Below are 13,249 nucleotides of genomic sequence, written 5' to 3' on the forward strand. Positions count from 1 at the left end.
CACACACACACACACACACACACACACACACACACACACACACACACCAGCTAAAATTTGCTGACTTACTTGGCTAAGTTTTCCCTCTACACTTAGAAGTTGTTTTTATATATATATATGTATGTGTGTGTGTATGTATGTATATGTGCATATACACATGTATACATACACACACACATATATATGTGTATATACATACACATACATATATGACCCAGTAATTCTCATTTGTTAACTCTGAGTCCTCAGGCAGAACTGGCCTGGTAAGTATACCAAAATGTAAGATCTGTTTCTCTCTCATTCTGGGCATTCCCCATTGTCTCTCTCTGTCAGTGATACATACGGGTTAACAATGCAGTAGTCAACCACACTGATAATACATAAAAACAGAAGAGAAAAAAAAATCAGAAAAGCTAAAGAAACTCTCAGGAAACAGACACATGGCTCGAGGATGGCAGGAAAAGAAAGGGAAGGGAATAAGCATTTTTTTTTTTTTGGTGGAGCAGTCAGGGCTAAGTGACTTGCCCAGAGTCACATGGATAGTAAATGTCAAGTGTCTGAGGCCAGATTTGAACTCAGGTCCTACTGATTCCAAGGGTTGAGCTCTATCCACTGAGCCATCTAGCTGCTTGGAATAAGCATTTCTTAAGCTCCCATTGTGTGCCAGGCTCTGTGCTAACTGCTTTTCCGAGTAACCTCTCATTTAAGAGAATGGAAGAGAAAGAGAGGCGTGGGGGAATTGCCAACTCTGGTCTCAGAAGCCCGAAAATGGTGCAGATATGTCTGTTCCATGTTTCCTGTTCATGGTTTGATCCCATAACCCCCATCCTGGAATCTGGCACTAAGAATTTCTGGCTGGCAGGCTTCCGTGAAGTTCCCGTAGGTACTTCCCCTGGTTCCCAGTACAGCTGCTAGATAAGCCGGCTGCCTCTTCATACCTGCCAAGGTGCTGGCACTCTCTAGCCTGGGTGATGTTTCCCCACAGCTTCAGCTGTTCCCACCATCCCTTAGGAGGGGAGGGGCTGACTTGTCAGAGTCTGGGCCAGGTCAGCCACCATGGGGATTAGAATGGAACCCCCAGGTGATTTCTTTGTCTGGTTTAGCAGGCATCCATATCTCCTTGGCAACTCAAAGGATGCTGCACCAGTCTTTCTCTTAGATTGTAAATTCCTTGAGGGCAAAAATAGCCACTGGGCACAACCCCTTGAACAGAGGAGGCACTAAATGGTGTCTGGTGAAGTGAATGAGGGGCATAAGGAGTGACCAGCCTCCTGGTCAATGCCTCTGTGGTCTGATAGCCTAACTTGGGATTCTTGCAGGGTGGGGGCAGCTCTATCTACATCCTGGAGCAGGAAAAGGAAGTTGCCCAGCAGATCCAAAGCCTTTTCCCCAATTTCACCCATGTCCCCATTTATAATGATGAGGCTGACCCGCTGGTAGGCTGGTCCCAGCCCCAGATCTGGAGAGCAGATGTGACCTATGCAGCGATGGTTGTGAAGGTAAGTTCCCCTTTGCCTTCCAGGCTTTCTGTCTTTGTTGAACCAAGATACTTCTCTAAAGCATGTCATGGATGTACATACTTGTTCACTTCAATGTGGCCAGCACTGGGTGCTGAAAAATCCAGGTGAAAAGTACAAAGAAGGTGGGAGGGACAGAAAGAGAAGCAGAGTTGAGGGAGAGATAGAGAGGAGGGGAAGAGGGAAGAGGAGAGATAGAGAGAAAGAAAGAATCAAGAATTTATTAAGCATCTACTATGTGCCAGGCACTATGCTAAGTGTTTTACAAATATCTGATTTAATCCTCACAGCAATCCTGGGAGGTGGGTGCTATTATGATCACTATTTCACAATTGAGGAAACTGAGGCAGGAAGAAGTGAAGTGACTTGGGACACACAACTGGCAAGTATCTGAGGCCAGATTTGAGCTTATCTTCTTGACTCCAAGCCCAGCACTCTAACCACTGGGCCACTTGGTTGCTCCTAGGTTGAAGGGGAGAAAGAGGGAGAGGAGAGGGAAAGTGGACACCCACAAACACACCCACACACACACACACACACACAGACAAAGACAGAGTGATAGAGAGGGAGAAAGAGAGAGAATAGGAAAGAGTGAGAAGGGAGAGCGAGATATAGCAAAAAGAGACAGAGAAGTGACGCTGGCAAAGAGGCGATAGAGAAAGAAAGAAACTGGAAAAGGCTCTGGGCTAAGTCAGGAGACCTGGGATCTGTCCTGGTTCTGACACTAACTAATATGACCTTGGGGAAGTTTTTTTTTCCTCTCCCTGAGCCTCAGTTTCCCCCACTTTAAAATGAAGGGACTAGATTAAATGCTCTCTGGAGTCTTTTCTAGCTCAGATGCTCTGTGGCTCTCTGGGGCTTGAGAAGGGGGATAGAATCACCTACTGGTGGGGCACCCAGTGGTGAGTGGGGAGTTCCATCTGTTCCAGGCTACCCCTCCTTCTAGGTCATAGCCCAGCATCAGACCCTGTTGCTGTCAGAGCCCAACAACACCCTGAACTATACCCTGCTGAGCAATGATAATGCCTTCCTGAGCTACCACCCACACTACTTTACCCAGAGGACACTGACCGCCCGCTTCCAGATGAACAACACAAAGCCACCCCATGTGCACCTAGTCCGAAAGCCCGTGCTCACTGCCATGGGGCTGCTGGCCCTGCTGGGTAAGGTGCATTGAACCCTGCAGATCCTGGGCAGGAGGCTGCCCAGCGCAGGCCGCCGCTCTCTCCTGCCCATCTCTCTGTTTCCCTCTGGTGTACTTCTGCCCCTTGGCCCCTCTCATCATCATTGTCTAACTGCCCATCATCCCTTCAGACTCTTCTTTTTCTTGGGCTTTCTCCCTTCCCTCGTCCCCTCTCTCTCATATCTGTCTGTTTCTCAATTCTGATTGTCACCCTCTGTCTCTTCCCCTTTGTCTTTCCTGCTCCTTGCCTTCTCTCTCCCTTTTCCCTTTCTTTCCCTCTCTGTCTCCCTCTTTCCTTATCTCTTTTTTTTGTCTTTTTCCTTTCTCATCTCTCTCTCCTGTCTTCTTCCTCACTTCTCTGCCTTTCTCAATTTTCTCTCCTTTTGTTTCTGTCTCTTCCTCTCTCTTTCTGTCTCTGTCTCTGACATATTCTTTATTTCTCTTCCCCCACCTTCTGCCCCCCCCATCTCTTTTGTTTTTCCTTGCTCCTCTCTTTCCCTCTCCATCTCTGCTGGGGGCTGAACAGACTCTCCCTGGAGAAGGGGTAGGGAGTGAAAGAGGATCTAGCATGGCCCATGCTTAGCCTAAAGGAATGAAATTCTGAATGTGGAGGGAATCATGGGAGGAAGGGCTTTCCTGGGGCCCCTCCCTTCACACCCCATTGATAGGTAGCCTCTTCCATGTATTGAAGCAGGAGCCAGTCCTAACACACAAGTGCTGGTCTGGTGTCTTGGACTTACAGGTGAAAACCAGTTGTGGGCGGAGGCTCACTGTGACGGGCTACTAGTGGACAGCAATCACACAGTGGGAGTACTAGCCACCTCCCACTGGCCTGAGGAGGCGTCTTCACCAGACAGCTGGCAGGCCACAGTGCTGGTATTTGCCAGTGATGACAATCGGACATCTGCCAACCTCAGTACTGTCACCATCTGGCTCAACAATGTCCCACCAGCTACAGGTGAGAGCCTGGGGCCAGAAGAGATTTGGGTGAGCTTCAAACCCCACTTCGTCCTTCTCTCTCTTTCTGTTCAAGAAACTTCTGTGGATCCCCGTCATGTATGGGATAAAGCCAGGGTGCCTTTGTCTGACACTCAAGTAAATGTTGTGGTATATTAGAAAGATTCCAGGCTAGGTTCCAGTCCCAACTGTGACATGTCTTAGTCATGTGACACTGGGCAAGTCATTTGCCATCTTTGGGCCTCAGTTTCTTTAAAATGAGGATAATCCTTTTACCGCCTGCTTTACAGGTCTGTGGTGCAAAAGCACTTTGTAAAATGTATAGTACTGTGGACATGAGAACAATTCCTAGGATTATTTAAGGCCCTCTTACCTTCAGCCTCATGGGACTTCTATCTCTAGCTCTAGTCTATGAGCCTGTAACTCTACCCCACCCCACTTTGACTACCATATGAACCTTCTTCAGCTTAGCTAGTCTCATCACTGCTTCTCACATAAACCTGTCCTCCTCTCTTAATCCTATCCATCCTTCAGGGCCTTCTCAAAGTCTCACCGATTTGAGGAAGCCTACCTCTCCTTGCTTCAGCCCCAGGTGAGAGCTTCTGCGTTCTCTCTCTGTCTCCCTCTTCCCTTTCTCTCTCTCTCTGTCTCTATCTCTGTCTCTCTCTCTCTCTCGATCTCTCTGTCTTGCTGTCTCTCTCTCTGCCTCTCTGTCTCTCTCTCTGTCTCTCTCTCGGTCTCTCTGTCTCTCTCTCTCTCTCTGTGTCTCTCTTCTCTGTCTCCCTCTTCCCTTTTCTCTCTCTCTGTTTCTCCCCTCCCTACCTCAGACTGCCTACAGCAATTTGAGGTATAGAATCATGTTGTTGAGTTGTTTCAGTCATGTCTGATCTTCCATGACCTCATTTGAGGTTTTCTTGGCAAAGATACTGGAGTGGTTTGCCATTTCCTTCTCCCGTTCATTTTACACATGAGGAAATGGAGGCACACAGAGTTAAGTGGCTTGCCCAGGGTCACACAGCTAATAAATGTCTGAGGCCAGATTTGAATTCAGGAAGATGAGTCTTCCTGACTCTCGGACCAGGAATCTATCAACTTCCCCCTCAGAAGGCATCTACTCCAACCCAAATCTGGGGTTTTTTTTTGAGGCAGTTGGGGTTAAGTGACTTGCCCAGGGTCACACAGCTAGTGAATATCATGTGTCTGAAGCCAGATTTGAACTCAGGTCCTCCTGACTCCAAGGCTGGAGCTCTATCCATTGCGCCACCTAGCTTCCCCACTCCAACCCAAATCTGAAGCAAGATTCTCAACACCATTCCTAATGGGAGGACATCCATAAAACCATCTGAAAGCTCTTTGATGGGGGGCTACATCTGGAGGCAGCTCATTTACTTGTGGAAAGCTCAAATTGTGGGAAAGTTTTTTCCTTACCACCAACTGAAATCTGCCTTCTTGTATCTTCTGCCCCAGTGCTCCTAGTTCTACCCTCTGAGACCAAGCAGAGCTAGTCTAAGCTCTCTTCCACATTTAGCCCTTCAGATACTCAATGGCAGGGACCACACCTTCTCCAGAATTATTGGAACCCCCTTGGCCCCACCCCTTTACCTTGCCACCTACTGTGTTTCCAATCTCCAACTGTGACTCACCTTCTACCCAACTCAGCCTCTCCTGTTATTGAATCTTCTGGGATCCATTTCTCTGCCTCTCTCCAGACCTCGTCTACATGACCTACTATATGGACAATAATCTCACCAGCCCTTACCTGGAGTGGAAGAAACTTGGCTCACCTGTCTTCCCCACCATAAAGCAATTTCAGCAGATGAGAGAGACTGAGGTATAGCCTGAGAGATTGGGTGGGGGCGGGTGGGGGCATGGAGAAAACAGGACTGGATGTTGAGAAGGGATGAGGCAACAACATGGGAATAAGAAATGGCAGAAGGGAGAAGAGGAGAGCGGAACAATATTGGGAAAGACAGCGCAAAGGCTCATGGGTGAGGGATGGAAGGAGGGACATGAGGCACTCGGGGATCAAGTGAAGGAGATGAAGGTCCAAGAGGGAAGTGGGGCTAGATCCCAGGTCTGGGGGAGATGGTCAAAGAGATGAAGGATTTATATTTGTCCTTGCTCAGTGAAATGAGTCATAGCATCAGAGCCTGGAGATGTGGATTCCAGTCTCTTCTCTCTGGGCCTCAGTTTCCCTCTCTGTAAAATGAAAGAGTTACATGTTCCCTAAAGGCCCTTTCACTTCTGACATTCCACAGTCCTGTTCCATGCTTCTAAGTAGTTGGAAATGCCATCCAGTTCTGTGTGAGGGGGTTGTTTAATCCCTGTAACCAGCTTCTGATATCGTGTTGTATTTCTTTAGGACGCTGTAGCCGCAGGCCCATTTCCATTTCCTCAAAATGGCCAACTGACCCTAAAGCAGAAGCTTTCAGTACCCTCCATTCTTCTCCTTCATGTGTGTTCGAGGCCACACCTGCCCCCAAACCAGGTACAGCACTGGGATTCCCTGCCCAAAGACGAAGGCACAAAGCCCTACCTAAAACCTCTTCTAGGCAGCCATTAGGGGCTTATCACTTCCCACTCTGTGCAGCAAATATAAGAGTCTGAGGCCCTGGATTCAAATTCCAGTTCAGCTACAAGAAATTGAAGTGACCAGACAACTGTCTTAAAATACCAGCCACCCCAGAAAAGGGAGCCTGTTAAATACCTAAGAAACTGGGGGTCCTGGGGAGCAGTGTGGAAAAGGCCCAGTGGTGAGAATAAGCCAAGTGGGGAAGAATAAGGGAAGGAAAGTGGGAGGAAGCAAGCCTTTCTGGAGCTGAGGGACCTTTTTAGTAGTGAAGTCTGGAAAAGGGGCAGGTTTAAGGGGAAATGGGATAGCTTCCATTTTGGGCATGTTTATGTTGAGATCCTAATGGGACATTCATATATAGATGTCCAGCAGACAACTCACGCTAAAGGCCTGGAGTTCAGGCAAGAGATGGGGTTAGAAATGTAGATTTGGGCATTGTCTGAATACAGATGATCATTGATCATCTTCGTCATTGATGAAGGGAGAGAATGTTAAAAAAGAGTTAATATGAGGGCACAGTGTGGAGCCTTGGAAAAAACCTCTATATCAAGACCAAAAAATGGGTGATGGTCCAGTGAGGTAAACTGATAAGGAGCCATCAACACATAGGGAGGAGGACAATGAGAAGAGAGCAGTGTCATGGAAACCAGGGGGAGTCTGTCTGAGAGAGAAGGGGGAGGTGGGCAGAGGTGAAAGCAGAAGAAATGTGAAGAAGCATGAGGATTGAGAAATTGGGATCGTGGAAGTCCTTGGGAAGGACGGTTGCAGTTGAATGGTGGGGTCAGAAGGCAGATTTCAAAGGGTCGAGGAGAGTGGATAATGATGAGTGACTAAGAAGTGGGCTGTGAAAAGAGAAAAAAATATATAGGGTGATAGCTTGAAAGGATGGCAGGATCAAGTAAGGTTTATTTGTTCATGTTTATTATTTATTTATTTATTTATTTATTTATTTTTAGCATTCTTTTCTTTTTAAATTTTGAGTTCCAACTTCTTTCCCGCCTTCCCACCCCGAGGAGGTGAGCAATATCAATTGTGCATGTGAAATCATGCAAAACATATTTCCGTATTAGCCATATTTTTTTAAAAAATCAAGAATAAAGAAAGTAAGAAAATTATATTTCATTCTGCACTCAGTGTTCATCAGTTCTTTCTCTGGAGGTGAAGAGCATTTTTTTTCATCGTTGAATCCTTTGGAACTGTCTCAGATCATTGTATTGATCAGAGTAGCCAAGTTCAAGTAAGGTGTTTTTTTTTTTGGTTTGTTTTTTTGGTTTTTTTTGGTGAGGCAATTGGGGTTAAGTGACTTGCCCAGAGTCACACAGCTAATAAGTGTTATGTGTCTGAGGTTGGATTTGAACTCAGGTCCTCCTGACTCCGAAGCTGTTGCTCTATCCACCGCGCCACCTACCTGCCCCATCAAGTAAGGTTTTTAAGGTGGGGGGGCAGCTAGGTGGCACAGTGGATAGAGCTCCGGCCTTGGAGTCAAAGGACCTGAGTTCAGATATGGACTCAGACACATAACACTTACTAGCTGTGTGACCCTGGGCAAGTCACTTAGCCCCATTGCCTAACCCCCTCCCAAAAAAATAAAAAGAGAAGGGGAGATCTGGACATTTCTGTCAACCTCAGGAAGGTATCTACCCTCTAGGCAGGGAGATCTAAAGTCTCTTGACCCTTCAGATCCAAATGCGGTGGTCTTTTCAGGGGACTGGGACCCATTGGTGGGAAACTGGCTCTTCACGCTGACGAGGGTTTCTCTCACCTTCCCCCCGGATAGGTGAATGGCGTCCGAATCTTGCCTCTCACAAGAGGGCAGATCGCTCTGCTCTGGGATGATAGCTGCGTGAACTCAAAGTATGTACGTACGGTCATATGAACCACCTTAGGAATGTGGGGTCTCAGAGCCGGGAGGGACCCTAACGGTCTTGGAGTTGAAACGCCTTAATTTTACTGATGAGGAAATTAAAGCCCAGGGTCACTGACTTACTATGATGCTATAGACACAGTCTTTAGATAGGGAGGGGGGCAGCTCAAAGAGAGTATTCTCTGAGAGGATGCACACACCGGCTTCCATTTCTTCTTTCATCATGGGATCATAGAATGTTAGAGCTAGGAGGGACCTTAGATATCACATCTTTCAACCCTCTTTTTTTTTTTTTTTTTTTACAAAGGAGGAAACTGAGGCACAGAGAAGGGAAGGGACTTGGCCGAGATCACACAGCTGGTTAGTGGCAAAGCCAAGAGTATCACCCCCATTGCTGTTTCTGTAGCAAATTCGTGGTTCACAAAGTGATTTCCTCATAACAACCCTGTGAAGTGAGTAGTCTCAACCAATACCATTATCCCCCTTTTACAGATGAGAAAATTGAGGCTTATAAGCGAGAAATAGCCTGGGGTCACATAGCCGAAAGATGTCGAGAGAGACCCAATCAGAGATTGTGCCGGAGCCAGCTCAAACCAATACCGAGAGCTGATTGTTAAATTTTCAGGGTGAGCATTTACGCCTTGGAAATTAATTGGTGAATGCTACACACAGGCCTTGATTTATAGTTTTGTTGACTATCTAGACTTAAGAAAGTGAGAAAGAAAATATTAATAATGCAAATTAAATTTGAAAGTATGTTGTACTTCATTTTTTTTTTTTTCAGAGAGCCAGTTGCTAAAACATTTACCATCACACCCCTGACCCAAACTCCTGTCTCTTGACTCCTGGCCTAGGGCGCTTTCCTCTAGAGGCATCAGTGGAGAGAGATTTGGATGGGAAACCAAGGAGACGTAGATTCAGGTCCCAATTCTGACACTCAGTAGAGTGCCAAGTCGTAGGATTGTGCAATAGACTGGGCGAGTGTATTTCAGACTTTAGACTTACTTCTGGAAGGCTCATAGAATCGCGGAGCTGAAAGGGACTTAGAGATTGTTTGGCTTCGACGTCCTTACAGCCCTAAGACGGGGAATCAGAGCCCCAGGGAAGAAAAGTGTCTTGTTGAAGATCGTACAGCTATTAAATATCAAGAGCTGTGAGCCCCACCTCCTTCGCTCTTTATACACTGTTCCTCTGTATGCCCGAAGTGAATCACCATTGGCATTTCCTCCACCAGCTACCCTTCAGTTCCCCAGTCCAGTTAAGTTAGCCTGCCTGCCGCTGTTACCTGGTCCCTACGACCCGACAGAATTGGCCAGCCTCCAACCTGAGCCCCCTGTAGGCCCAAGGCCCCAGTAACCTTTTTTCTCCCGTTTATACTGGCTCAGAGACCAAAAGTGAGTCCTTGAATTTCCAAGCTAAGACTCTTTCCATTATACGACACTGCCCTCTTCTGTCCTATTGCAAGGTCAGTCACTGGAGTAACATCCAGTAATTTTGAGAGGGAGGGAAGGTGAGCTGGGGAGAGCATTCATATTGCAAGTAACGACTGAGCTGAGCCTTGACTGAAGCTGCAAAAGCTGAATAAGACATGAGAAGGCGGAGTTTTTCAGTGTTTCGGGTAGGAAATGGGACGTCACATATAGGGAAATTCAGTTAGGCCAATCTGGCTGGAGTGAGAGTATGTGAGGGGAAGTCATGTGAAATTAGTCTAAAGAGGGAGGCTGGAAATGGATTTCAAAGGGCTTTAAATGCTCAACTGTAGAGTCTGTGTCTCAGAGTGAGGGGATTGAATTATACTCCAATTCTCCCCTTCTTTCCTTGATTTGCCCCTTACTTTGGTCTGTGACTCAGTAGAATCGGCTGTCAGCCCTAGTCCATGAAACCATGGACTGAATCTTCATCCTGACCCTGATCTTAGTCCTAACCTTGTTATACTACCAAGTGGTACATCACTGAGTCCAGTCAAAAGGCCGCACTTGAGGACCTAGAGGGCCACAGTTCAAAGTCGCAGGTTCCCCACTCCTGCGACCTAATGCTGACCCTAATCTTGACCCAAACCCCAAAGGACAAAACTCATAGAAGCAACAAAGAATTGTGGAGAGATGAATTTGGGCTCTATGATATTTCCTTGCTCACGAGACTTCTGTGGCTCCCGACTGCCTCTTAGAATAAAATATAAAGTCATCATCTTGGCATGTGCATTTCTTTGCAGTCTGACTTGAGCCTGTCTTTCCAGATTTATTTACACATTCTTCCCTTTCATGCACATCTCATTCCAACCATATTGGCTGATGTATTATTGTCTCCTGTATATGACATTCCATCTCTCACCTTCAGGTCTTGGCCTATGCCTGGGATTTGTGTCGTCTTTGCCAACCCTTAGAATAACCTTAGCTTTTTTCCAGGTGCTGCTTAGATTCTGCCACATAACTACAGAAAGCCTTTTTTTATGTTCCTCGCTGTTAATGTTCACCCCTCTCCCCCGGTTGTATTGTATTTCTTTATCCTTTTAACTGTTATATTCCCCCAGATTTTCATAAGCTCTTTGAGGGCAGATTCTATTTTTGGTTCATAGTTGCGTCTCATAAGCCTTGGACAGACTAGGTACTTTTAAAATGTTTACTGAAATAGGTTGATGAATGAGAAAACCTTCTAACAATTAGGGATGTTCAAAAGTAGAGTGGGCTGAAGAGATGAGAGGTCCTCGTCACTGAAAGTGTTTGAGAAGAGGCTGGATGTTTACTTGTTGGCACACATTCTTCTTGTCCCAAGAAGGGATCCTTGGTCAGATATGTGATGTACTCTGAGGCAGTTAGATGGCACAGTGGATAGAGTGCAGGGCCTGGCATCAGAAAGATTATTCTTCCAGAATTCAAATCCAGCTGCAGACACTTACTAGCTATAAGACCCTTGAGAAGTCACTTCACCCTGTTTGCCTCAATTTCCTCATCTGTAAAATGAGCCGGAGAAGGAAATGGCAAACCACTCCAGTTATCTTTTCCACCAGAACCGAAATGGCATCACGAAGAGTCAGACATGGCTGATAAACCACGGAACAAATGGGATGTGCTAAATGGTCTTGGGTGCCTTCCAACTGAGACTCTGAGCCTGACTGAAACTGGAGGGTCTCAAGGCCCATAGCTATTCTCCCTTTGCTCCCCCACAGGTGTCTGAGGACATATGAAGTTGAATTCTCCCAACATGGATATATTTACAGAGGGATCAACAGGAAGGAGTCAACTTTCAACCTTTTTGTCTTTGCTCCAGGTAAGGCCTCAGTGCCCTGGGATGCTTGCTTCTCCTTCCCCTCACGCCATCCGCAGACCAACCTTGTGATCCCTTCCCAGGCTGTTCCCTTTGGCCCCCTCTCCTCCCTTCCAAGACTTCCCACCCCCACCCCTAGTCTCTCTTTCCCTGAGATTTTCACAGCCGTAGTGTCCAAACTCCTTTCATTCCTATACAGACGATGCCAATGTCACTGGCTTCTACCGGCTCCGTGCTGTGGATTACTGGGGCCAGCCAGGCCCCTTCTCTGTCCCGGTTTACTACAAAGAGACAACTGCATGAGGTGGGCAATGATCTGGTGAGACAATCCTCCGCTGGAGACCTGCACAGGCTGGGGATCCTGGGATTGATGCTCCTTGAGGGGAGACACCCACGGTGCCAAGGACTTGAAGTGAACCTAAAATCAGAGGAACCAGGCTAGAATGCTAGCTTTCATCCTTTACAGCTGTGTGAGCTTGGGCACATCTCCTTAGGCCTCAGTTTTCTCATCTATAAAGTAGGGACAATAGTATTTGCGCAACTGACCTCATGAAGTAATTTTCAGGAAAGGGCTTTGTCAATCTCACAATTAATATTCTATCAGCCATCAAGTAGAGATGTCTTTTCTTCCTTGAGGGTCCAATGAAAAGACATCCAGAAACTTGCTTCCTAGCAATCATCTTAATAATCACTGTCATCAGAACTCCTGTTTCTGTGGCCCTGTAACATTGGCAAAACACTTTCCCCGTAACAGTCATAAGAGGTGGGTGGTACAAGAATTATTATATTGATTTACAGGTGAGGGAACTGAAGCCAAGAGAGGAGGGACTTTGTCCAAGTTGAAGGGCCTCATTGAGTGTCAGAGTCAGGGTCTGAACCCTCCTGGGGAATGGTTGCCGTGGACAAACTGTGGCATATGAAAGTAAAGGAAGATTAATCTTCCACAAAATGGATGGATATAAAGAATTCTAGAGAAATGTGAAACAACTTGTATGACCCCATGCAGAGCAAAGTAAGCAGAATCAGGGGAGCACTATACCCAATGACTCCAAAAATATAAAGGAAAATGGCATTGAAAAGCAGTTCAGGTCTGATTAATTGCATTAATCAATGTTGGTCTCGGAGAACTGATGATGAAATGCTCCTCCTCTTGGCATTGTGCGTGGGGGACCTTATGTGTAGGCTGTGCTGTTTGCTTTGTTATAAGGGGAGATTCAATAAGGGGGGGCATTTTAAGGGGAAATGACTGGTATAAACATCAAAGGAAACAGTATAACTTTGAAAACTTGTTTTTAAAAGCAGGGTTGTGTGAATAGACACAGGAGAGGTAAGAAGCAGTCAGAGGAGAAAACAGGAACACGTGGTCATCTATGGTGTCCAAACCCCAGGAATCACGGCTGCACCCTGATGCTTTCAGAGCCTAGGCAAGAGACTTTAATATTCTTCAACCCGGGGTCAGCTAGATGACACAGTGGATAGAGAATTGATCCTGGAGTCAAGAGGACCTGAGTTCAAATCCTGCCTTGGACACCTATTAGCTGTGTGACCCTGGGCAAGTCACTTAATCCCAATTGTCTCTTTTAAAAAAAAGCATTCTTCAACCTGCCCCCAAAAAATTCCCAGGAAGACTTCTAGAGGTCAGGCAGCACATAACCTAAACATTTACCGTAAGGGTGGTATTCTTGAAATTACTATGTCCCTTGGGAATGAAAGGGGATTAAAGAGGAATTAGACTGTCATTCCTCTGGCGGTATAGGAGATTGCATTTATTTTGTGTGAGTATAGAGAATGCCCTTACTGATTCCCATCATTGTTATTTATATTGTTTTATGTCTTGATTAAATGCTTTTACTATTGGATTTAGGTCTTTTGTATGGTCTGGCAATAGAGAA

General features: G+C 46.3%; 1 protein-coding gene across 10 annotated transcripts in view; it reads left to right on the plus strand.

Annotated features, from left to right (window-relative positions):
* Window positions 1–12,887, plus strand: part of IDUA (iduronidase alpha-L-) — a 71,055-nt gene extending 58,168 nt beyond the window's left edge. Inside the window, exons 7-16 of one of the 10 annotated variants that reach the window (XM_027836491.1) lie at window positions 1,320–1,499; window positions 2,464–2,680; window positions 3,443–3,658; window positions 5,367–5,488; window positions 6,020–6,145; window positions 8,007–8,087; window positions 8,401–8,453; window positions 11,260–11,360; window positions 11,557–11,676; window positions 12,657–12,887. In XM_027836491.1, the coding sequence (XP_027692292.1) occupies window positions 1,320–1,499; window positions 2,464–2,680; window positions 3,443–3,658; window positions 5,367–5,488; window positions 6,020–6,145; window positions 8,007–8,087; window positions 8,401–8,453; window positions 11,260–11,360; window positions 11,557–11,660 (1,200 nt within the window). In that variant the 3' untranslated portion in view covers window positions 11,661–11,676; window positions 12,657–12,887. Of the gene's footprint in view, window positions 1–1,319; window positions 1,500–2,463; window positions 2,681–3,442; window positions 3,659–5,366; window positions 5,489–6,019; window positions 6,146–8,006; window positions 8,088–8,400; window positions 8,454–8,585; window positions 8,720–11,259; window positions 11,361–11,556 lie in introns of those variants that run through there. The other 9 variants (XM_027836490.1, XM_027836492.1, XM_027836489.1 and 6 more) reach the window with 9 other exon arrangements.
* Window positions 12,888–13,249: the final 362 nt, after the last annotated feature.

Source organism: Vombatus ursinus, unplaced genomic scaffold, assembly GCF_900497805.2.
Source record: "Vombatus ursinus unplaced genomic scaffold, bare-nosed wombat genome assembly UNPS02014818.1, whole genome shotgun sequence".
In the NCBI taxonomy this organism is placed as follows: Eukaryota; Metazoa; Chordata; class Mammalia; order Diprotodontia; family Vombatidae; genus Vombatus; species Vombatus ursinus.